The sequence below is a fragment of the Cyprinus carpio genome, chromosome A6 (assembly GCF_018340385.1).
Source record: "Cyprinus carpio isolate SPL01 chromosome A6, ASM1834038v1, whole genome shotgun sequence".
Taxonomy (NCBI): Eukaryota; Metazoa; Chordata; class Actinopteri; order Cypriniformes; family Cyprinidae; genus Cyprinus; species Cyprinus carpio.
Window position 1 is genome coordinate 27,318,376 of NC_056577.1, and position 26,115 is coordinate 27,344,490.

The following is a 26,115-nucleotide window of genomic DNA, read 5'->3' on the forward strand; positions in this document are numbered from 1 at the left end:
ATATAAAATACCTCACTAAAACCTATTTTTTTATACAGTCATTATTGTTGATACTGTGTTTTTATACTACTATACTCTGAAAAAGCCACACTAATACATAATGGAGAACTATTGAGTTCCCTAAACCACAAAAATACATTTTAACAAACAATTTTTATATCAAAGAGTGGAATCATATGGAACTATGGAAATGTTTGTGCAGTAAGGAGATTATGTGTACAGATAGCATTAATCTGGTGTGATTATACTTTTGTAAGGTAATGTAGAATTCTTGCACATTTTGAACAGTGGGATGTTCAGTTGTGGGTAAAGCACTAGTCATCCTTGATGGATTTACGGTCTCCACCATGTTTAAGAAAAGTCATCTTAACCTCACCTTTCAAACCCATAGATGTCAAATTAGTATAATACTAATAATCACATGGTCACAACTATTTCTGCAGGTAATAAATTATAAGAAAAATTAGAACAATTGTATTATTCTAAATAATTTTAATGAAGTGCAATGGATGTACACTAATAATTAATCATACCTGAGACAAAAATGCACCCTAAAAATCCTCAAAGCAAGGTATGTATGTGCACATGCATAAGTTTCACAAACAAAATCAAAACTTCATTTATTTTTGCAAACACATCATATGCCCTTTCATGTACCCATTTACCTCACAAAACTATTAAGTCCCTCTGTCTTTGCATATGACACATGGGAATGGGAATTTATGAGGCCCTACAGCAGTGCCTATGGTATTGTTTTTTCTGCATGAATAGCCTCTAGCAGGAATTAATTTAATCTTCTCTTTTCATGTGTTTCAGCATTAATGGGCAATACTGGTCAGCTAAGGAAACATTGAAGAGGGTCATCAACCATAAAAACTGCACTATATATGCCAAAAAAAAAAAAAAAAAAACCTTGCATTAGTAATTAGTTTTTTTTTTAGTTCTGTTTGTTTCTTCCGTATAATATTTTGTGTATATTATTTTTGCAGTGAAAAGGCAGTGGTGGACAGTAACGAGGTATTTTAATTTGTTACAGATACTTTCATTTCATTTAATTTCATTTCATAAAGCATATCGTTTCTGCTTATTTTGAAATGAAGAAATCATCACGTGCCCCGAGACGCAAAAGCAGTGTCCGATTCATGAACGAACTGATTCTTTTCAATTAACCTGTTAAATCAGTTCACAAATCGCACCAAACAATTAATTTGCAAATTCGACTGATTCGATTGCAGCTGTTCTCGAGTCAACAACTCAATGATTCGAATGATTCGTTCAGAGCGAGTCTCAAATGAGTGAACTGAATTCAGAAGTCAAGAACCACGTAGTCCTTAGCAGCAACAAAATTTTTTATTTTGGCTCCATAGAGGTTATTTTGAGAAAAACCCTGGTATTTTGAGCAGTGGGATTACATATAACATTATATAAGTAGCCTATATAAAATGACAAAATAAACATTCATCAATCAGGACTTTTTAATTAAGTACATAAAACATTTAGTACATTTGTAGTTTCACTCAAGTAAAATTTAAAATGAGCACTTTATACTTTTACTGGAGTAATATTTTATTATGCATATCTGTTCTTTTAGTCAAGTACTTGATTATTGTACTTTATCCACCACTGTGAAAAAGTAATGTCATCTGAACCAGGAGTGCAATATTCACAGATAACAAGCAAAAACAGTCCAAAACATTTGTAGACAAATATGTTGGTGGATTTTGATGTGAGAGCAAAACAAAGGATGCACTTTTTCCACTGAAGGAAGTGTTATTATGGATTATGGACTGATATTTTGACTACAGTTGATGGTTTAACCCCCCTAAATGATGTATTTGTTTCTTACAGCCTTGTGTTTTTTTTTACACTTAACAAGATGTTAATTGTTGTTAAAAGTCATGTGTATTACTGTGAGGTTTTTATCAGATGTTTGAAAACTCATTCTGACGGCACCCATTCACTGCAGAGGATCCATTGGTGAGCAAGTGATGTAATGTTACATTTCTCGGATGGCCTGTGGGTGAGTAATTTTTCAGCAAATTTTAATTTCTGGGTGAAGTGCCATGAGGCAAAAAAAATAAATAAATAAATAAAAATGATAAAACCACAATCGCACACTGAGCAAAGCATGTCATCTAAAACAGGCCCAGTAAATGTCACAGCCCAGCTCAGAGGTGCAGCAAAATGTAGAAGTCAATTACATGCATGAGTTCTTCAGATGAGGTGAGCAACATATTCTGGCTGCTCATTATCATGTCAGCATGCCGCTCCAGACACTTGTGGATGGTTTTTTACTTCGCTCTGCTGGTAACGCTGGTGTCCCAGAACGAAGGAGGTTGTCAGGATATGGAGCCGTGTTGCATTGGACAAAAAGACTGGAGGAAAAATCACTTCTATGGGGAATGTTATGTGACATCGGATTGTTGTCACGACTATGACCTTGCCTGTCCAGGTTTCTAGAATTTAATATTTTTAGATGCTATATATTAAAATTATAAAACAGATTCAGGCCATATCTGTACTGGATGCCAGATTTTATTAGATTTTATCCAGAGCTTTTTATTAAAACATTTTTTTTCCCCCAGAAAATATAATATTAATATACAATAAAAAAAAAAAAAAAAAAAAAACAACAAAAAAACTTTTGCATATAAAATTGTGAACATATTTTATGTAATATTTAAAGATATATTAAGAAATTTTTTTTTTAAAGAATTGTTTTCTCTTTTATATAATTTATTCCTTTGATGTCAAAGCTGAATTTTCAGCAGCCATTATTCCAGTCTTCAGTGTCACATGATCTTTCAGAAGTCATTTTATGCTGATTTGCTGCTGCTTAATATTTTATGTGGCAACCATGATACATAGAAAAAACAGCATTTATTTGAAATATATTATTTTGTAACATTGTAAATGTATTATAAATACATTTTTAATCAGTTAAATGCATCATTGTTGAATAAGAGTATTTGTTTTTCAAAAAAAAAAAGACAGTATATATTTTAGGTGCTGTAGCTGTTTATTATTTCTCTTTTTTCACCATTTTACTTTATGCTACAAATTAGTCTTAATTGTCAGCAAGGATATACATTTAGAACAGAATGTAAAATGTGTTGTGAGCAATAAACTGTTGCATGCATCCATACAAAAGAAAAAGTTACTGGGCTTTGAAAACTTCTCACTGTAGTACTTTACAAATGTGTCTGCTTTTTTATTATTTAACACACTGGAGGACAAAAGCTTTCAAACATCTTTTTAGTGCAGATTGTTCTGTGAGCCTGTCACAGTGTAATGTGTAATGGTTCAGTTAAAAACTACACTGGAGACACTAAACCTCATTTCACATGCAAGTATGCCTTAAAGGCACAACAACAACAGCAACAGCAAAAAAGACTGCAATTTAAAATTTCAGAGGGAGGGTGGAGAAAAGTCAGGAAAAACTTTTTTTGCTGCAAGAAAAACTAGACTTGAGTGAAGTAAAAATTACAAATTGAGTGAAGTGAAAATACAATTTATGATACAAACCCTTTATTTCTGTTGCTGCTGATTATCATATTTATGGATTTCATTGCTTTAGCTGCCACATACTATGTGTGTGTTTTTTAGCCGTATATTATGTGGTGAGCGAATGGAGCATGTGGTCTGGCTGTCTGGAGCTGTGTAAACACATAATGCGTACCAGGCAGAGACAGGTGATTCAGGAAGCACGTAATTGAGGTGAACCCTATTCCTCTTTACATCGGACCGCATGGTCCCTGCCTACAGTCAATAAACCTCTACGAGATGTCCTTAAGCAAAGCCATTGGTCATCCATCAACACAAATGTCACATTTTATAATCAACAATGAATAGTATCTCAGTATGTCTGAGGTCAACCCTTATACACATAATAAAAGCATCTGGTAAGTCACATAAATGTATTTAAAATGATTTATACAACCATTATTTTTCCATTGAATTGTTACTCTTGGATGAACTCCACAGAACACACTGCAACCCATTTATCTGAGGAAATATTTATCTTATATAATCACATTATCAGTACATAGATTGGTTCTGACTGTAATCAAAGGATGAACTGTAATCATCTTCGTCAGTGCATATTCTCTAGGCACTAAAGCAGCAATCTAAATGTCGCCTGTTATCCTGAGCGACCTTGTGCTTTTCGAAATGAGCTGAACCTTCTTATGAGAATGCAGGTGAAGTATGGGGGCACATATGCATTAAAATCTCTTTTCCATAATCTTTGACCTACTCCTCTGTCTCATTATTTTACAGTCCCAGCTCTCATCACCATGGGTGGCTATGGAAGTGCTAGGAAAAAGAGGGAGATTTTGGACAACATCACAGGGTAAGATGTGACAATCCAACACTGAAATGTAACAAAAATCTGTTTCTTTTACTATCTTTTTTTTAACATATGAAAGATAAAATCACAGCTAAAAAGTGAAAGTATCAATAATGTGAAACATTATTGTTTTCGATTTGAATTTTATTTTAATATGTGATTTATTTCTGTGATGACAAAGCTGAATTTTCAGCATTTTTACTCACTTGAGTCACTTGATCCTTCAGAAATCATTCTAATATGCTTATTTGCTGCCCAAGAAAAATTTGCTATCATTATAAACATTGAAAGCAGTTGCTTTGCTTAATATTGTTGTGGACACCATAAAATATTTTATTTTCAGAATTCTTTGAAGAATATAAAGCTCAGAACAACAGCATTTATTTGAAATATAATTTGTTTATATTTGCAAGCCTTGCAAGTCTTTAAGATGATTTTTTGATCATTTTAATGCATCCTTGCTAAACTTCTCCTTGCATCCTTATGCTCTCCAAAGCTGCATTTATTTGATCAAAATACAGTTAAAGCAGTAATATTGTGAAATATTATTATTTTTTAAAAAATAACTGTTTTCTTTTTTGAATATATTTTGAAATGTAATTTATTCCTATGATGCAAAGCTGAAATTTCAGCAGCCGCCAGTGTCACACGATCCTTCAGAAATCATTCTAATATGCTGATTTGGTGCTTTTAAAACATTTCTAACTAGTAGTGTCACTTTTCATCAATTTAATAGATCATTGCTGAATAAAAGTTAAAAGTGATTTCACTGACCCTAAATATTTGAACTGTAGTTGACAAGCTGTAGATTTATTATAGGTACTTCAGCTGTAAATCATTATGTGATTCATTACAAGCTAAAAAAAAAAAAAAAATGCTACGACAAACCATTACAAAACATCGTGACTAAGTCTAAAAATCTTTTAAGAAATAAGGTCTCCTGAAATTAAGTAGGCCAGGTTTTTCCAAGTAATTTAAGGTCTCGAGACTAGATCTTGGCCACTAGAGGGAACCATGACACATCTATAAATATTCAAAAGCTTGTGTATAAAACATGTTGTACTGCTTTAAGACTTGTGCACTCATTTAGAGCACTCTAGAGCCTCTAGCACTCTAGATGTTTTTTAGTAAAAAGAGAGCAATTGCCTGTTTTATCTAGGTTAAATGAAATTTTAAGTATGTATGTATTCCTAAAATTTAGTATGTGTTTAGTATGTATAGTAATACTATAATGATATTTTATATGAACCAACACATAAAATGAGCTGTAGCCAAGTTTGGTGTTCCATACCGGGAATTTGTGCTCTGTATTTAACTCATCCAAGTGCACACACAGCAGTGAGGTGAGAACACACACACCGTGAACACACACCCAGAGCACAGGGCAGCCATTTTTTTCTGCGGTGCCCAGGGAGCAGTTAGGGTGTCCGGTGCTTTGCTCAAGGGTCTCACCTCAGTCGTGGTATTGAGGGTGGAAAAGAGCACCGGTCATTCATTCCCCCCACCTACAATCTCTGCCAGTACTGAGACTTGAGCCCACGACCTTTGGGTACAAGTTAGACTCTCTAACCATTAGGATACGACTGCCTGCATTAATGCTTGTATTATTCATAAGGTAGGGTTGAAACTCTTAACCTAGCTCAAGGACAACAGCCAGTGCGATACCCATCACTCTATCTGCCTTCCTCTATCATCTTTTTCCATCACATTCTCGCTCTCTCACTCTTAGGAGCATGTCTCTGCAGTGGCAGGCCGTGGGGAATTCTCAACTGTCCCTGTCCTACTGTACACAGTTTTCTCTTCATCTAACTTGCATACTTCAATCAAGCTAAACGGGGTCATGAAATTTCACACTTAAAGTAGTGACAGTAGAATGTGCAGAAACTATTTTGGTAACTCAAATCAGCTCTAGGCTTGTATGCCAAATGATTCAGTTGATACCTTATTACAGTTCATTATCAAGAAAAAAATGCAATATTAGTCAGGGTTAATTCCCATTTATTCATAAAAGACTAATGCTAATGGCCATCATATTATGATTAAAGGAATAGTTCATCCCAAAATTAACATTTTCTGACAATTTACTCACCCTCAGGCCACCCAAGATGTAGATGGGTTTGTTTCTTCATCAGATTTGGAGACAATTAGCATTACATCACTTGCTCACCAATGGATCCTCTACAGTGAATGGGTGCCGTCAGAATGAGAGTCCAAACAGCTGATAAAAACACCACAATAATCCACAAAAAATCCACATGACTCCAGTCCATCAAATGACATCTTGTGAAAAGAAAAAAAGCTTCTAAACAAACATTATTGTGATGCTTTCAGCTTTTTGGACTCTCATTCTGACGGCACCCATTCACTGCAGAGGATCCATTGGTGAGCAAGTCATGTAACGCTAACCTTCTCCAAATCTATTCTCATCAGTTCATTTATGGGTGAATTAATCCTTTCAGCAGCAATAATGAATATTAAGCAGTAATTATCCAGTGTTTAAATAAAAAGGAATGAATTTCATGACATCACTTTATATAGCAGAGAATATTAGGTTGCTTTTTATTTTCTTTAGAACAAATGACTTTTAAGTGTGAGTTAGGTTTTTAGTTTTTAGGGGCCTGCAGGGATACACCATTCAAATTCATGTGTATAAACTAATGACAACACAGAATAATAGATAAAATGAATCATCTGTATCATTTATTTGATTTCCAGCCAACCAAGGGGGGAGGGGGGTATCTCTTCTTCATACTGCAAAGAAATCAAAAGATTTCAGGACATTTTGACACATTTTTGGCTCTTTTTCCTATACAAGACAGGGAATTGGCTTTTAGTTACATACAGAACAAGTTACAGCTTCAGAGGTACGACATGCATTAAACAACATAACACACATACAGAAACAATGGCATAGAAAGTCAACAGGTAGAAAGATTACAAAACAAACAGCCTTTAGACCTACAAACAACATTGTAGAAGATTTTGGGAAAGGGAGGGATTGTAAACAGTGCTCTCTTTGTTTAGTTCCCTGGAAATTCTATATGTTTACGGTAATATCTTTTACTCATGAAATACTTCCTAAATTTTATACTTCTAGTTACCATTGTTATTGTACAATTTCATAAGAAAACAAGAAAAATCAAATAAATCTTATTTGTGCTTTCTTGTTGAAAGTGCTGATTATCTAATAATACATGTAACTGTAAACCAAAAATATCAAATGTCACATTTAACTTTCAAACAGTGCCCGTGTTGATGCTGGAAGCATCATCAGGTCATCACAGTTTGACACGTTTTTGAGGAAATTTTAATACCACTTAATTTGAATGATTTTATACAAGTACCATGATCAATTGCAACCTGCACTGTTGTGTGGGTGGGTATTTTAGACAAAACACCTTTAATGCCATCAAACCATCAAATAAGACACTGACATTGGACTAAAATTATTGATTGTCATCACTGTTTGTAGACTGGTGTCAAAAAAAATTCCCAAAATAATCACCCATATATAATTTGCTCTAATCGTTGTAAATGCTCTGTGCACACTGCACTGCAAGCGTTCCTGTGGCACTTTACAGAATGACATCTGCAAAGCATATATCAGCAAAAACACTAATATGCTATAATATGATATGCTAATCTCTGACATCTCTGACTGAGCAATTACCAATGACTATATGGGGGTGAATCTCACAAAACCTTTCATGGACATGTCTGGGTTGTATTTCAACAAATAATGAATAGAAAAAAAAAAAAAAAAAAACATATATATATATATATTGGACATAAATATTGGCACCCCTGCATTTCTGTCAGATAATGCACTGTTTCTCCCAGAAAACTGCTGCAATTGCCAAATGCTTTGGTATTCTTGTGTTTATTTATTTTGTTTGTATTGGAACAACACACACACACACACACACACACACACACACACACACACACACACACACACACACACACACACACACACACACACACAAAAGGCAGAGAAAAAAGGCCAGACCTGAGACATTCTACACAGAACTCCAAAAAAGGAATGGACAAAATTATTGGCACCTTTTCAGAACAAAAAGCATGTGATGCTCCTTTAATTTGTAATTAAACTGTAGCAATTCACAGGTGCTGGCAATATAGAAATCACACTTACAACCAGTTAAAATGGGGAAAAGTAGTACAGGGTACAACAGTGACATCTCACACTATCCGTCACCATCTGAATGAAAAGGTAAGCTATGGTAGGAGGCCCAAAAGGATCACGCTGCTGACACAGAAACATAAAAAAGGCAGATTGGAGTTTGCCAAAACATACCTGAGAAAGCCAAAATTCTTCTGAGAGAATGTCCTGTGGACAGATGAGAGTAAAATAGAGCTTTTTGGTAAAGCACATCATTCTACTGTCTTCAGAAAATGAAATGAGGCCTTCAAAGAAAATAACACTGTCCCTACAAACAAACATGGTGGAGGTTCACTGCTATTTTGGCGTTGATGCCTCAGGCACTGTAAGTCTTGACTGTTTGCATGGCATGAAATCTGAAGACTACCAAAGAATTCTGGGGCACAATGTAGGGCCCATTGTCAGAAAGATGGATCTCTGTTAGAGGTCATGGGTCTTACAGCAGGACAATGACCCAAAGCATGTTTCAAAAAGCACCCCAAAATGGTTTAAGACAGCACTGGAGAGTTCTGAAGTCGCCAGCAATGAGTCCAGATCTAAATCCTATAGAGCACCTGTGAAGAGATCTTAAAACAGCAGCTGGGAGAAGAAGCCCTTCAAATCTGAAAGACCTGGGGCAGCTGGCAAAAGAAGAGTGTTCCAAAATTCCAGCAGATAGCTGTAAGAAACTCATTGATGGTTACAGGAAGCGACTGATTTTTTTTTTTTTTTTCAAAGGGTGTGCTTCCAAATATTAAGTTGAGGGTGTCAATTTTGTCCAGTCCATTTTTAGAGTTCTGTGTAGAATGTCTCAGATTTGGCTTTTCTCTCTCTCTCTCTGTTTTTTTTTTGTGTTGTTCCAATACAAGCAAAAGAAATACACATGAGAATACCAAAGCATTTGTAATTACAACAATTTTCTGGAAGAAGTAGTGCATTATCTGACAGAAATGCAGGGGTATTTTAATAATTTTGTCCATCCCTGTCTGCATATATATACAGAAAAAAAAATCAATATAGAATTTTAAATGAATGAAAATGCGCTCCATATAGTTGAAAAAATATATATATATATATATATATATATATATATATATATATATATATATATATTTTTTTTTTTTTTTTTTTAATTATTATTCTTTTGATTTTGGGTGAAATATGTCAGACATTTCTTTGTGAGATTCACCCATGGATCATTACAAAAAAACAGGGTTAACACTGACCGTAGGGCACAGCCTAACAGATAAAGGAAAGAGAGTTTTGAATGACTTTAGTAAAGTCACATTTTAGCACTAATGTTCTCTCCATATGCATCTACTGAATGAACAGAGCATTAAATGTGGACCATACACCCGACAGATCATGGATATTATATAATACCCACATAAAAGACCACAAGTAGAGCAAGGGACTTAAGCACTCAGAAAGCAGCTTCCTTTCCCACCATTACAGTAAGCAGTACACATTCATAAATTATTCTTTATTGAGGAGAGAGTTAAGATCCCTCTAATTTTTTCATCTTCCTCCCATACACACCCTCTTCCTGCTCTCTTGCAGAAAATTGGTATTCCGTTTACACCTCAGTTCAACTCAGCTAAAATCGTTGAGACAAGGATGGAAGCGTACACACACTCACAAGTCTTAGGAGAGGCAGAGTTTCCCCCCATCATTTTCACACTCCCCAGATAACACATGCACACACATACATATTCTAAGAGACAAGTACATTCTGACAATGTGACTTTTAGTGATGTATTTGTTGACACAGATGCGATTGAGTGCATGATTTTGATCTAATTTAGCCCTCACTATCCTGGTTTTCAAATTGGATATGAGCACTAGCAGGGAGGGCTTGTGGTCACCATGGAAACTGGATATAGTCGTCTTCAGGACATTGTCTACATACCTGTGAATACATGCTGGACTATGTGTATGCATGTGGTTAAAGAATGATGAGGATGGCAATGTTGGAGATAAGGATCTAATCTTTCAAGGATATTAAGTTTGTGCAGTGTGAAAGGATTGTATCAAATTTGGAGGTAAACCTGGCCATGCATTATGTATTGTACAACATAGCTCTCTATCAAAAAGGATAAATGCTTGGGATTAACTGGTGGTCTTCTTGGTCACATAGTGTGTGTTGAGCCTGAATAACAACTAAGGACACAAAAGGTCCCATAAAACCTTTTATTAAATAAAATATTTTAAAATAAACATTCTCTCTGGCAATGCAAAAGTATGAGACCATCTCCCTCACTTTGTATGATCATCTAGAAAATATTTTAGAAATATATATTTATTCTTATATTTAGAAATATTTGTGTTTGACACAGCAGCTACTGCAATGAAATTGTTAATTCTAACTGAATTTTTAAATTGACCTGACGTTTTTCTGTAGTTTCTATCTTGGTCAGATTTATTCTAGCCTTCCATCATATACCAATATCTGGTAACAACAGGGCGAGGTATGTCAATACGCATGTGCTACATAATTTTTAACATAATTAAAAAAATATGCAATCATAAACATATTTTGCAAGAAAATATTACACATGTAAGCACTGCATCTTCTGTCATTTTCTTTAATAACACTTTTAGAACTTTAAAAGGATAGTTAACCCAAAAAATAAAATTCTGTCATTTACTCACCCTCTTATTGTTCCAGACCTGTATACATTTCTTTATTCTATGGAACACCAAATATTTTGAAGAAAATTTGGGTCAAAACAAGATATATATATTTCAAAATATCATTTTTTTGTGTTACACAGAATAAAAATAGCACACCGGAATGAAATGAGACAAAGTAAACAATGACAGAATATTCTTTTCTTTTTCTTTTTCTTTTTTTTTGTGAACTATCCCTTTAAATTCTACCAAACTAGAAAAAAAATCTTAAAGATGACACAAGCAAATGAGGGGAGGTAAATTTAAACAGATTTAGGTCTCTTCTGATGAAACAATTAACGGTTTATTCGTATACTGGTGAATATGACACAAGAAATATGTGTGACAGTATTCTACAGATAATCTTCATGTCTATATAAAAATAAATCAATCAAGTAGAATCACACACCAATATATTTTATAGAGTGAGCTTGTGTGCAGGAATGTTAATTATTTTATTCGTGCACATTATCATACCATCAGCCCTCCCTATTTCAAAAATGCTTGCACATAAACACTCATACTGTATGCAGAACCATAACTGCAGTTAAGTAAGGCCAGTTTATTAGGAGACAGGGGATGGGTGCACTAGTAAACAGGGTATAACATGTCTCTAATGCTAATCTTTAAGAGGTGGGCCCTGGACAGTGACTAGCTGATGTGGGCAGTGGCGGACTGTCCTCCTTGATTTACCTTGATTTTAACACATCTGCGCTTAAATATCTGGTAAGTTTTCAGCCTCAAGCTATTTATGCTTTTTTGCAATCAACTGTAGACCAGATCTGCTCTGTTTTATCTTACCCCTGCAATGCACCAATGCAGGCTTGTTAACAGAAGAGGAAAAAGGGCAAGAGGTGTAGGCAGTGTTACATCCTCAAGATCCTGTTCCTTAAAGATGTAATATGACCACTGTTTTCCAGTGAACCTTCCCACATTAACTCACCAGGGTAGGCCCCCTGGTTAGGTGCCTGTAAAATGATTCTTCATTGTACATTAGTCTTTGCTTTGACTGAACTTGGCCTTCTTTCCTCTGGAGTCCAGCTCACGACCCTGAGGCCTCAGAGGCCCTTATCAAAAGTGTTGGAATGTCCCCTGTCCCCTTTAGGCCTTCGTGAATTCTCTGAAGCCACATGGTTCTCATGGCCAACAATTGGGCTACTTCCCAGTGGGAACAGGCAGTTCTGACCTAGTAGCCTTTGGGCAGCCTCCAAGTGGTTGCTTGCCCCCTGGTAACCACTGAGCCGAGGCTTAGAGCTCAGGCCAGTCAGTAGACGCTCCGATGGGCCACCTTCACGCAAGAGCTCCTCATCATCTGTGTCAGCATCGATGTACTTGCTGATAGATGAGTCGTGAAAAGTGAAGACTGCAGGGGTGAGTGCCTTCCTCTCGGGTGTCTTAGGTGGAGTCCTGCTGCTGGCTGTTGTGTAGACTGACACCTCGGGGCTTAGGATGGAGTGGTCAGATAGAATAGAGCTATCAGACAGAGGACGACCTGATGGGCTGGCCTCCCCACAATTGCGATGATTCACCCTAACCGAATGCATTTTCTGAGAGTTTCCAAGAAGTCCTTGTTGCCATGAACCCTTGTTGTTGAGAGGTTTAGCACCAGAACATGGTGGTGTGAGCATAGTCTCATGCTCCAAAGTGGTCTGCAGGCTTGGATTAGCACTGACCCGAACAGAGAGGCCAGAAACAGGGCTGTGGGAGAACCGAGAGCTTTCTGGGAAGGATAGACCTCCTGCCGGACTGTAGGGGAAACGTGGGTTCTCTTGGAAGTCTGTTGCACAGCTGATATAACTGTCAATACTTGACAAACTTTTCATGTCTACCACCCCTTCACGACCCCCAATCATTGGGTCAACTCCTTGACCTGGCAAGGCTCCCAGCTCAATTTCATCCCTTCTATGGCCTGCTCTGGATGAATTTCTGTCTTTGGCGTTCAGGTTGGGCTGTGACTGAGTCTTTGCCATCTGGTTGTACATCTCTTCTAGCTTCTGTGCATTAAGCCTTTGTGGACTAGAAGCTCTCGCCTTGCTAGGAGAACCTTGGTCTGGGTTGAAGGAACGATTAGAACTGGTTTCTGAAGCTGCCCGCTTGGATGACCATTTCCATCGACTGGGTGAGAGATGGTTGTCCTGGGTTCTCTCACCCTTGTCCATGACCACCACATCTAGAAGCTCTGCACCACGGGAAAACGCCTCTCTTACATTCATGGACACTATGCTGCCATTGCGTTTGGCTCGCTCTAGAGCCTCACGTCTCTTTATGGCCTTCTCTTGGCGTTTCTGCTCCTTGTAGAATTCAGAGAAGTTGTTTACTATAATGGGAATAGGTAGGGCAATAACTAACACTCCTGCTATGCAGCAGAGACCACCAACAATCTTACCCAGAAGTGTCTTGGGGTAAATGTCCCCATATCCTACAGTGGTCATGGTAATAGTGGCCCACCAGAATGAGGCAGGGATGCTCTTGAACTTGGTGTCATCCTCGTCCTTCTCTGCAAAGAAAACTAGACTTGAAAAAATCATGATCCCCATTGCTAAGAAGAGGATAAGCAGGCCCAGCTCATTGTAACTCCGTCGTAGCGTGAAGCCCAGAGACTGCAAACCAGTGGAGTGACGTGCCAACTTGAGGATCCGCAAAATCCGCATGATGCGAAAGATTTGCACCACTCGCCGTACATTCTGAAATTGCAGCACACTCTTGTTGGACTCTGTCAAGAATATGGTGACATAATACGGTAGGATGGCCAGCAAGTCAATGACATTGAGAGGCCCTTTAAAGAATTTCCATTTGTTTGGTGAGGAAAGGAAGCGAAGAAGATATTCCATGGTGAACCAAGCGATGCACACCGCCTCCACATGGGCCAGCTGGGGATTATCAGTTGTCTGACCAAATTCGTCTGTGTCTTGCAGCTCTGGGAGGGTGTTAAGAGACAAAGCGATAGTGGAGAGCACGATGAATAGAATAGAAATTATGGCCAAGATCTGAAAAACAAAAAAGGAAACAAGAAATCCACCATTAGAAAACAAGAAAAGCCTTCATAGTAAAGAAAATGTGTATCTTATGTCCTTGTACATATTGATAAAACATTGGATACACCATTGTAGTGATGCCTTGATAGATCATTCATATTTTGTGAAATTTTCATCTACTAACCATAAGAGAAATCCACCACTGGTGCTTTAACCAAGACAGCTGCACTAAAATTCTGATGAAATGCACGGTGGCACTGTATATAAAGTTTCCACTAAGGAGTTCTTCTTTAATTTTCACTGTAGGTGCATAGTCAGGATTAATTAAAGTGAGGCCAGCAGAGAATGAGTTTGAAAAAAGTGATGAGTCAGATCTAAGTAAATCATAGCGACTAACAATACATTTTTATTTGTGACTGTGAGAAGAAGATTATACCACTGTTGTAATTAGCTAAAAACCTTGTAGAAACATGCCTTACACCAGAAAACCTGGTTAGACAGCCCTGTCAACTACATTGTCACCAAATCATCTACATAATATCTAAATCTTCATACTCACTGCTGAGTAGTGAATGTCAAGATATTGCATAATAATGGCTTTACCTGTGTTGCTAGGTCAAGAAAACAGTATAAAGTAGTAAATAAATGAGTAATGCTGAGAGGGCTGAAGGTTGTTGAGAAATACAGAAATGCTGTGGAACATGTCATGCAATAACCAGTAAAACAAGAAGTTGGTAAGACAAATGCCTCTTAAAAATCCCCAACAAAGTTGGGGCCCAAATTAATGTGACAGAAAACTACACTAAATCTCATAGTAATAAAATCACTTGCTAATAAATACAAATAACAGCTAAACAACTAAATTGGGTATTTGAATATCTTTAGAGACCAAGACAACAAAGAACACTTGTGATGAGTCAGGTCTAGGTAAATCATAGTTACTGACAATATTTTTTTATTTGTGACTGTGAGAAGGAGATTATACCACTGTAGTAATTTGCAAAAAACCTTTGTAGAAACATGCTTTACACCAGAAAACTTGCTTAGACAGCTCTGTCCAAATACAACTACAGCCCTTTCAACTACATTGTCAACCAAATCATCTACATACAATCTAAATCAGGGGTCGGAAAACCTTTTCGGCATGACATGCCATTTTTAATTTTTCTGGTTAACCACTGTGCCAACACCTAACACCCCCCCCCCATGCATTTTATATTTATACAGTACAAAACGATACAATAGGCCTATCTGATTTTCATGCAAATTGTTTCTTAATATTTTTTCAGAAATTGTTTTCAAAAGTTTCTTCAATAACAGATATACAATGTGACCATACTGAACACCACTGTATGTGTGTGTGTGTGTGTGTGTGTGTGTGTGTGTGTGTGTGTGTGTGTGTGACAAGGGCAATGCATTAAATCCATTCAGTTTAATCACCGTTCTATATTAATGCACTGCTTTAATTGATGTGTGCGCGAACACGCATACACACCACTCGCACACAGAGATCTGAGATCGCGCTGTGCAAAAAGTAACATTCAGAAGCTCATAAACTTGTTGTCAGCGCTGCCACGTGACTTTTATTAATCTACACTGAATCACTACATTATATTTCTCAGCAATGAGGGGGGTAAAATTGCTGTTTTTTAAGTAACTAAACTCATCTTCATTGTTTGTAGAGAGACACATACACAGACAATTTGCACATCTCTCTCTCTCTTTCTCTCTCTCTCTCTCTCTCTAAAAATGGCCATATTTGAGAAAAAAAAATTGAGAAGTTTGCATCACTGTGTCAGCCGCGCTGCGCCGATGTGCTGTTTTTATTCAAACCAAAGTGTAAATACACATAAAAAAAAACATATCCTTGTGGCGCGGCTGATACAGAAGAGCGTAAGCCACCTGCGTACTGCTCTGGTTTGTCAAAATTGGGCTATGCTGAATTGGAGAGACACAGAGGAGAGGAATTGTTGAATAAAGTTGATATTTTTGTTTTCTTCGTGTACAAAAAGTATTCTCGTCGCTTCATAACGTTACGGTTGAATCATTGATGGCAGATGGGCTGTTCTGATAATGCTTTTCATAAATTGTGTTCCGAAGATGAATAAAGCTTTTATGGGTTTGGAAAAACATGGGGGTAAGTGAATAATGACAAAATTTTCATTTTGGGATGGAATATCCCTTTAATAGTATATATAGCTCCTAACAGGCTGTGTGACTATGAGAAGTTATTATCTCAAAATGTACATCAGTATGCAATTTTCCCTATTGCTCGCATGCCAGCGATTATCCCTCTGCATGCCACTGTTGGCTCGTGTGCCGTAGGTTGCCGACCCCTAATCTAAATCTTTATACTCACTGCTGAGTAGTGAATGTCAAGACATTGCATAATAATGGCTTTACCTCTGTCGTTAGTCAAGAAAGCAGTATTAAGTAGTAAATGAATGAGTTATGTTGAGAGTGTTGTTGAGAAATACAAAAAGTTGTGAAATATGCCATAAAGAGTAAAACAAGAAGTTGGTACGACAAATGCTTCTTAAAAATCCCCAACAAAGTCTAATTATTGTGACAGAAAATTACACTAAAACTCCTAGTAATAAAATCACTTGCTAATAAATACAATTAACAGATAAACAACTAAACTGGGTATTTAATTGTCTTTAGAGATCAAGACAACAAAGAACACTTAAGTAAGGTCTCTCAACTAAAACATCAGATCTGTCCTGCTGTCTAAACACGGAATAGCTCCCTGTGGAACTTTCCAGAAAGGAAAAAAAAAAAAAACTGTAAAGCTAGAAAGTTAGAAAAAGAGCCATACAAGCTCTAAACATCCCACAGAACAACATAAAGTCCATTACAACAAAATGGCAAAAACGTGGTACAATCCTAACACTACCAAGCCAAAGAGGCTTTCATACCAAATAACTCAATAAGAAGGACAATTGTCAGAGAAATGAACAAGACCCGAACAGTGACTGAGTTGCAGAGCTCTGTGGCTGACAAAGAGAAACATGGACAAAGAAACTCTCAAAAATCTCTTCATAGACTCTTTGGGGGAGTGGAAAGAAGGAGGCCACTTCTGGTAAAAGCCTGGAGTAACTTAGTTCAGTATAGGCAATGTGACTAAAACATTATATTGAAAGATTACATTTGACTTTTTCTAAAGCAAAGCATGGTGGTGGCAACATGATTCAGGTTTCCTAAATTGTGAGTCAGTTTTGGGTATTACAATGAGGTATTAAATATTGCATAAATTATGTTTCATATACACACTATTTGTGAAGGAGAAACTGGTCACCTACAGCCATACTGTTGTTGTGAAGCTAAGACATAACAGAATTATGAATCTCTAACTTTTCCCTCTATCTTCTTATTTTAGGCTGCTAATCTCTTTTTGTCAGTATTATCAAATGAGTCGCCTTCATATGAATAGTATGGAAAATCATTTGTGACTCATTGCATTTGTAGGTGTTTTTCTGTGTGTATTAATATGTCTAAGAAGAGATGATACCCTGCAGTCACGTGAGTCATGAGGGTAAATTGAAAACGATAAGAAGATTAAAAACAGCCCATAACCTATAAACAGCAAAGATTAGCCTTTTATTTATAAGCTTGCCAGAGCTTCAACAGCATTATTTACACACTGGTATCAGCAACCACAATCTCTAAGTCACACTGGAGCTGTTTTAACATCACTGTCTTCTAAAAGTTTTTTATGGGTCCAAAGTGATTAGCATTGGTTGTTAGTCCTCTATAAAAGACAAACGATTAGAGTAGAACAACATGAAAATTCCCTTAAGAGAAATGACAAATGCAATGTCTTTAATATCTCAGTTTTTCTCCTACAGAGCAATAATATTAAATCCTGTGAAAGACTCTAGTTATCTCATACGTTTCCTTTAGATTTCAGACAAGATCTCCTCATTGTCATATTTTTTGCAGTCAAAAGACAGATATTTAAATATGTTTAGTTTCAACTCAAACAATTCTCCATAAATGTTTCAGGAGCCAAATGGGGAAGTCGTGGTCTAATGGTTAGAGAGTTTGACTCCTAACCCTAAGGTTGTGGGTTCGAGTCTCGGGCCGGCAATACCACGACTGAGGTGTCCTTGAGCAAGGCACCAAACCCCCAACTGTAAATGGCTGCCCACTGCCCTGGGTGTGTGTTCACTGCTGTGTGTGTTCCCATTTGGATGGGTTAAATGCAGAGCACAAATTCTGAGGATGGGTCACCATACTTGGCTGTATGTCACGTCACTTTCACTTTCAAATTGTAGACCTAAATTAAAGACACACAACTTACCATTACGTCTCCTGAGCTATGAAAGAGCAACCTCTAAGCAACAAAAATTTACTAAAGCTCTTAGTGATTCTGGACCCTGAAGCTAAGAAATCCTTTCTAGGTCATTTTCTTGGCCTTTTAAGTCAAACGTGTGCACATGTGCATTACAAAGTATTCTTAATGTTAAAAAGTGAAAAGGGCAACTAAAAAAAGACAGTCCACTTCAGTGACAATGAATCTCAAATGGGGAATACATTTTAAAAGGCTTCAGCACAAATTCTCAGTGTGCAATCAATTGAGCCATTGACCAAGTGATAATCTGTAAATAATGCCTGTACACACTCAAGCTGAGGAAAGCATAACAGGTTCAAGTCCCTGTGTAGAGATGGCTAAGGATGCACAGGGAGAAATCCCGGCATCTCAGGTGAGCAGCTCATTATCACATCCAGTGGGGTGCTCCTATGAGCACGTACAAATTATGTTCTCCTGAGACACACAACAAATATACTCATATGCATACAAGTGTGTGAAGGCTCCAAAAGCTGCTGCTCACTGCAGGACAAGCCATAAAGGGGAATTAAGCAGCCTCCTAAGATATAGTTTGGGGAACATGCCTAGAACAGGTATACCATTAGTTAAGACATACCTAAGACATATATTCTTCGTAGTGCACTACGAAGAGACAGCGTTATTGGAAAATGCAGCCTTCATCTTAAACGAGTCATATCCTCCGGGTCTGAGTGCAATTATTGGATAGCAATAGCTTTATAGAAAGCTTGTAGAAGGATTGGAGATTAAAACATGCCTCTACAATAAAAACGATAACGTTAAAATACATTTAAAACAGTGTTTTTCTATTATCCCTCCTGCAATAACTTCAGCATCTTGCAGATTGTTTATCTCAGGACTGTGGCGACAGCAGCGCGGACAATTGCCTCGCTCACAAACATATCGTTTTATCAGACAAGGAGAAAGAATGCTGTTTTCCCAATTATGAACACAAATGCAAATATGATGTTTTTTATAAAACACAAAAACAAGACGTTCATATTCAGTGACTTACATTTTAGACAGTATTATCTGTTTTTTTTTTGCATCTAGTGTGATAGTGTTTTAGTTTTTTAGTTTTAGGAAAAGAGGACAGTGGGCTGGTGGGGCAGGGGGCTGGGGTGTGGTTGGTTGGTGGTTAAAGTAATGCCCAAAGTGACCATGTGACGCAATGACCATATTCAAAATATCAAAACTCAAAATATGTAATTTCCGTACCTAAAATACATATTTTACAGTCGCTTATATGCATATTGATCATAAACACAGATAAAAAACTTCCTACCAAGGGCCGTCCTTCACAAAACTTAACATCTAACACAGTTTTAGGTAGAATGCAAAATGTTTCAATACAAGCATTTAATTCAAATGTAATTTATGCAACATTTCAAACCTTTACCCATGGTAACAGTTAAAAAGTAGCCCAATTCCAAGAAAAAAAAAACAACAAAAAAAAAAAACCCTTGACAACCCTGCATCCAACACGAGCTGCAGGAGTCAGATTTCACTGATCACGGGTTGAGAGGAGAGATGGCTGACAAGATCATAATGGAGGATTTGATGCTCAACAGATCCTGAGCTCATTGACAAATATCTGATCTTCATTTACACAGAGCATTTACGAAATCGAAAGTGAAGTGAACAGCGAGCGCTCATTCAAAAGAGATTTAAATAGCCTATTTTGAGAGCAGCTCTTGCGGGAGTGGGCGGAACTAGACACAAAAATCTCATTCCTTCAGGGCTCTTAAACCAAAATGCACATGATGAATGACGACTGTAGAAAGCAAAAGCCGAATCCCAGACATTTTAGGTGATTTAGAAATCCCAGTTGGACACAATTTTTTTTAAGTTAAAAAAGAGGACAGAACATATGGTCACCCTAACTATATCGCTAACTAAAATAGTTCCAAATAAAGCCACAGTGGAAACATTAACATCCCCAAGAAATGTGTTTGGTTTCTGAATGATTCATTATGAACAGATAGGTAAGTGAAAGATTTAAATATCCATTCATAAAATCACCAGCAGCCAAGCTTTGTTTCTCTTATTTACATCAATTTTATTTAGAAAATCAAAACCTTTCATGTTGTCTGTAACCCTGATAAAATTCTGTTCAGTTTGTTCAGTTACCAGACGTTTTGACAATCACAATACACTTCTTTAGGCTTCTAGTGTTCAAGTTGAGTCTAAAGCTCAAACTCTCATTATTGGTCCATATGCCAAATCATAATCAAAGAATATACGGACATTAAACTCATAAAAATTATTTTTTAACTGTCTGCCAAATCCTAGTCTGTGTGGTATAGGAAGTCAATCATGTGTCATGTGACAAAAAAACTATTATTTTTTTTAAAATAATTTTAGATATTTAGAGTTCATAGGAAATCATAGGAAAAATATAGACTATCATTTATAGATGTGTGTGTGTGTATATATATATATATATATATATATATATATATATATATATATATTTTATGAGAATTTCTCTCTAGGTACTCTCTAGGTACAAAAAAATATTTAGTTCCTCTTTACTTAATGGTCACCTACTTGACAATTGAGAGCCATTAATGATGCAAATTCTGCACTTGTTTTGTGTTTTAAAGAGACAAAATTGCCTTGAGTGTTTTTCTAGACCATATACTCATTTCTCATTATATATTATTTATCAAAATTTTTAAATATAAGCCGCTCATTGTGCCGACGTTTCTGTGACTCTTAAGTGAAAACTTCTTCTTTGACCTTGACCGCTGACATTCAACTGCTGCTGCAGCATTGTCATAGCAACCTTTTACGAGCTCGGTAGGAGGCAGTCACATGAAGAGGTTTGCTTGAAAAGTGTAGAAGTCTCTGTCCCTCTTATCATCAGCATCAACCCCATGCTATACTGGTTGCCTTAAACAAACATACAGCGGTCTGAAGAAGGGAAATGACAGCTGCCAGTCATGTACTAATCAATTCTGTATGTTTACTTCATACTGGGTACATTCGTTTGTCTTTATTTTAAGGTTATGGGTTGCCTGCTTGGAAGATTTAACAACCTCTGCTGTTTTTTTTATTTTATTTTTTATTATTTTTTGGCCTTTAGTATAGTACTGGAACTAGAATGGGAAATGATGTGGAACGAAATGGAAAATGTCACAAGCTAGATTTGAACTTTTACTACTCAATGTGCCAGTCAGAGCATGTGCGATAAATGTTAGGCCACAGCTCCTATAACAATATATCCCATTGACGTCAATGGTTGATTTTGAGTGTATGGCAATTATCATTGTGAGCAACACCCTAACTTCAAGTACTTGTGTGTAATTCACCCTGCACCATTTCTGCTCAGGACATGAATGATACCACAAATCATACTTAAAGTAAGGTATCATAATAATATTACAGGCCATCAAACTTCTGCTTTCATCAATCAGATGATACATCTGACTTTAGCCTATACTGAAAGAGGGACCCGAGCCATTATCTAGAGAGAAATTCTTTGAGTTTGAATTCTTGACTTAAGTTTTGAAAAAGTTCTGAGGTGAATCATAACATTACAAACATGCATTTAAAGCAAAAAAGTATTTAAATATCTGACAAAAAGACAAAAGTACAAGTCTATGTACTTGGAAGGAAGCAATTAAAATCCCATGAAGTGTTGCAAATTACAATCTAATTTAAAAATGGTGAAATACAAAACTATCCATTTAAGGCTATGATTATATATAGATGGCAATGATTTTGCAACCACCTACAATGACCTAGCACCATGGATAGCAGTTTTTATTCTAGTTAGTTCTACCAGAAAGACTCGGGATACGATTAAAAATTATTTATTTTACAAAACCAAGACATAAAAAACAGAATTCTTTGGCGTAGGACCCATCCGTAGCCTGAATCTTTAGGTTGATGTTTCAGCTATTCATGCCGAGACGAAGGCAGGGGCAGATCCTACCCCCCTGCATGGACAGGGCCAACATGGTGGTGGTGGGGAGGATGGAGGGGAACGTCAATGTCTGCAAACACAAGGAAGGGTGAGTAAAGAGCTTATATATTTCTCGTGTTTAGTGATGATTGGCTAGATCTAATTGTAATGCGTTACATAGCATTAAGTCTTCCTAGCTGAACTTGTGCTAAAGTTTTCATTTCCATTCCTTCATTATCATTTATGTGAATGTGAACAATCATTTAAAAAATGCAATGATGTGAAAATCCAGACAGACCCAGACTTGCCGTTGTTGTGGGTTGACGTAATGGGAGCGGGGAGAGATGAGCTTCTGATAGTGTTGCCGAACACGCCTTCACGTCCCTCTGAAAGTGACACTGTCACCATGGTTACCAGAAGAGACCATGTCTTCTACATTTTCCACCAAACGATGGCATGACAAAGCACTCAAACACACGCACACATTGTCATGAATATCAATGCAAGACAATTCATTTCGAAATGCTTTATGAATCATTCAGTTTTAAGTTACTGTCCTTGAAGAATTGTCCTTGTCTTCTGTTTGTCTTTTGGAACAGCTCTGACCTGAGCTGGAAGACAAGGTTCGGCTGTATCTGTGAAGCCCTTGAGATACGTCGGCAACAGCTGTGTCCTCACGTGTGTGCATAAAGACACAGAGCTAGATGACCTGAGTGACTGGTCCTTGGCAGAGCCCTATTTTTTTCGTTCATTATTCATTTGTCTGCAATGAGAGGGAAAATCCAGTTGCCAAGTCTATATATAAACCTGCCCAGCCCCTGACATAGTTATTAATAGCTACAGTCGGGCAGCTTTGGGATCCTACAGGAGTGCTCTCTTAGAATACACAGAAACACACACACACACACACACACACACACACACACACCCCTCAGACGACAATCTAGCAGACAGCATGTGGGAATATTTCATGGTCCAATTTTTATGTTTTAATTATTTTACATTTTATTGTAGGCAAATAAAAAAAAAAAAAAAAAAAAAAAAAAAAAAATATATATATATATATATATATATATATATATATATATATATATATATATATATATACATATATATATATATATATATATATATATATATATATATTTCAGCATTTTTTTTTTATATTGACTGTGCGAAAGTCATTTCCATGATGCCAAGATGTTGTAGGTGGTTTCCAGTTCATTGCTTAGGTGTTCTGAGTGTTTTTTTTTGTTGTTGTTGTTGTTGTTGTTTGTTTGTTGCTATGCATTTTCTAGAGAGTTCTGGTGGTTGTAAGGTGGCTGCTTACTGACCCACAAGTCTCCATGATGTTCAGATCACTACTTTTGCCTTTAGTTCCTCCTTCAATATTCAATATTTTTGTCTATTTTAATGTGCACGAGGTCGAAATCCTAAGTCTGATTGCTTTGAAAATTAACAGCAGACCTCTCTTCAGCAAGCCGCATTATTTGAAGTATCATTCATGTCTGTAGTTAAACCAGTGCAGGATGACTTACACAGTGAAATGTAATACTTAAAGGGATAGTTCCCCCAAAAATGAATACCTTTTGAAGAATTTTGGTAACCTAACAGTTTTGACTTTCAATATATTTTTTGATCATACAAACCATATATTGGTTTGGTTGCTGAGATCCTTCAGAATATCTTCTTTTGTGTTCCACCGAAAGACTGGAAAGACTTGAGGGTGAGTAAACGATGACAGAATCGTCATCTTCTCTTTAACAATTAGGTCCCTAACCCAAGTATGAGCAATACTAATAGTTCTGCCCAATATATCTCATCTCTCATTTGTGTGTCATTCAGGAACATCAAATGATGAGAAACCAGACACATATCTATCACAAACATGAGGTTTTGCGTCACTCAATTGTTACACACCCGACCACACAAACCTATTCATACATTTCACATATGATGCTGACACAAAGAATCAAACACAAACCAAAAAACAGTGATATACAAAGTAAACACATACACACGGCACTGTTTATCCTGGCAGAGACAGCTGTGCGTTCAAGCGTCGCACAAGACACAGTTGCTATGGTGACAATGACGACACGCTTTTTAATATTGCAGGGATGGGAGAGAGAAAAGAATGCGTGTTTGTGTGTGTCTGCGTGTGTGTCTCAGTGGAAAAGCAGACAGTGGTGAAGGCATGTACGAAAACAAAAACGCAACAAGCTAAAGATAAAAAGTTCAGTGGAGAGCAGCAACACATCCTAATGTAAAAAGACGAAACCCTTGACAAGACGTGCAATTGGTGTGTACACACCCAAAAGTCAGCTAGCAGCAGAACAAATCATGTAATTTGACTCTTCACCTGTATGTTTAAAGTTTAAAGGCAGTGACACTGTGCAACAAAGAGATAGTGTTCGGGATTACACTTAGGTCAAGGGAAAAGGTAATTAAGAGAGGCACACTACAGCATTCACATTATTTTTTAATGTACCTCCGAGATAAGTCTCAGTTATTTTCCACATGGAACCTACATTAGTGGTTACACAAGCATAGCTAAGGCTTATTTACAGGAAACTGTGATATTTGCTGTAAAACTGTGATATATATATATATATATATATATAATATATATATATATATATATACTGTATATATAAATTACAGTATACTGAATGTAGTCACATTATTTCATAGATTTGACATTTAGCTTAGTGTGTAGTGCAAAAAAAAAAGGAAATTAATTTACTGTCACTTTTGGTTAATGTAATACATCTTTCTTGAAAAATAGCATTAATTTTTTAAGAAATAAAAATCTTTCTGACACCCTGAGAAAGGACTGTACAATGTCAAACAGTTGTAAAATATAAAGACTCTTTCTTTCATCTGCCTTAGAATCACATACTGGTTTTGATAAACCTTTCCCATCCTTGTGTGCCTTTTTTATTTTTTTACCCCTGGCCTTTGCTTCCCTGTCAAATCCATTCCAGCGGCAATCCAATATCTGACACCCAGAGAAGGGTCTGCACTAAAGATGCCCTCCATGCTTCAGAAGGCCTTGTGTAGTGTGTCTTACGGTTGTTTCTATTGATTGCACTGACTATAATGTAGCACGGTGAGAGCTACCGGTCACTATAAACATGACAAGCCAAGTGGCAGGGACAGAATAAAATGATAACATGGGAAACTGTTGAACCCCAGTCGCTTTCTATTTGCCATTCCTGTGATTTATTATCCTGCTGCTCATTCGAATGGAATTTCTGTACAATAGAAAAAGAAATGGGTTTTCTTTAACAGTAGATGCTAAAGAATTCATATTATATTCCAATTAGGAAAACCAATGAATCATAAATAATATTGGATATATTAATATTTGGTCTCACATGAGTCAAGCATTAAATATAATTTACAAAAAAAAAAAAAAAAAAAGGACTTTAGATACAGATTATTGTTTATTTTTATATCCACAAAGTTTGGGGAAAAAATGTAATGTGTACATTGTTATATTGCATTTAAAAAAAAATTAATTGCATGATAAATTTACAATCCTAATCTCATTTCTTTCTCCAATTATGAGACTAAATGGAGACTTTTTAAAGTATATAACAGATCTCAGTAATGCAACAAAATGTGCTCAGAATAGCTTGCAAAAGACACAGTTTGAAGAACCCATTTTCTCATTGGATTCTTTTAAGAATCCCCCCCCCCCCCACGCACACACGTAGG

General features: G+C 36.6%; 1 protein-coding gene and 1 pseudogene across 5 annotated transcripts in view; one reads left to right on the plus strand and one right to left on the minus strand.

Moving 5' to 3' along the window:
* Nucleotides 1–2,020: 2,020 nt before the first annotated feature.
* Nucleotides 2,021–4,355, plus strand: LOC122145235 (annotated as a pseudogene).
* A 5,299-nt stretch (nucleotides 4,356–9,654) lies between these two features.
* LOC109056465 (potassium voltage-gated channel subfamily B member 1-like) overlaps nucleotides 9,655–26,115 on the minus strand; it is a 31,483-nt gene continuing 15,022 nt past the window's right edge. For all 5 annotated transcript variants that reach the window (XM_042758801.1, XM_042758798.1, XM_042758799.1 and 2 more), the window contains one exon: nucleotides 9,655–14,164. In XM_042758801.1, coding sequence (XP_042614735.1) covers nucleotides 12,236–14,164 — 1,929 coding nt within the window. In that variant the 3' untranslated portion in view covers nucleotides 9,655–12,235. The remainder of the gene's footprint in view (nucleotides 14,165–26,115) is intronic.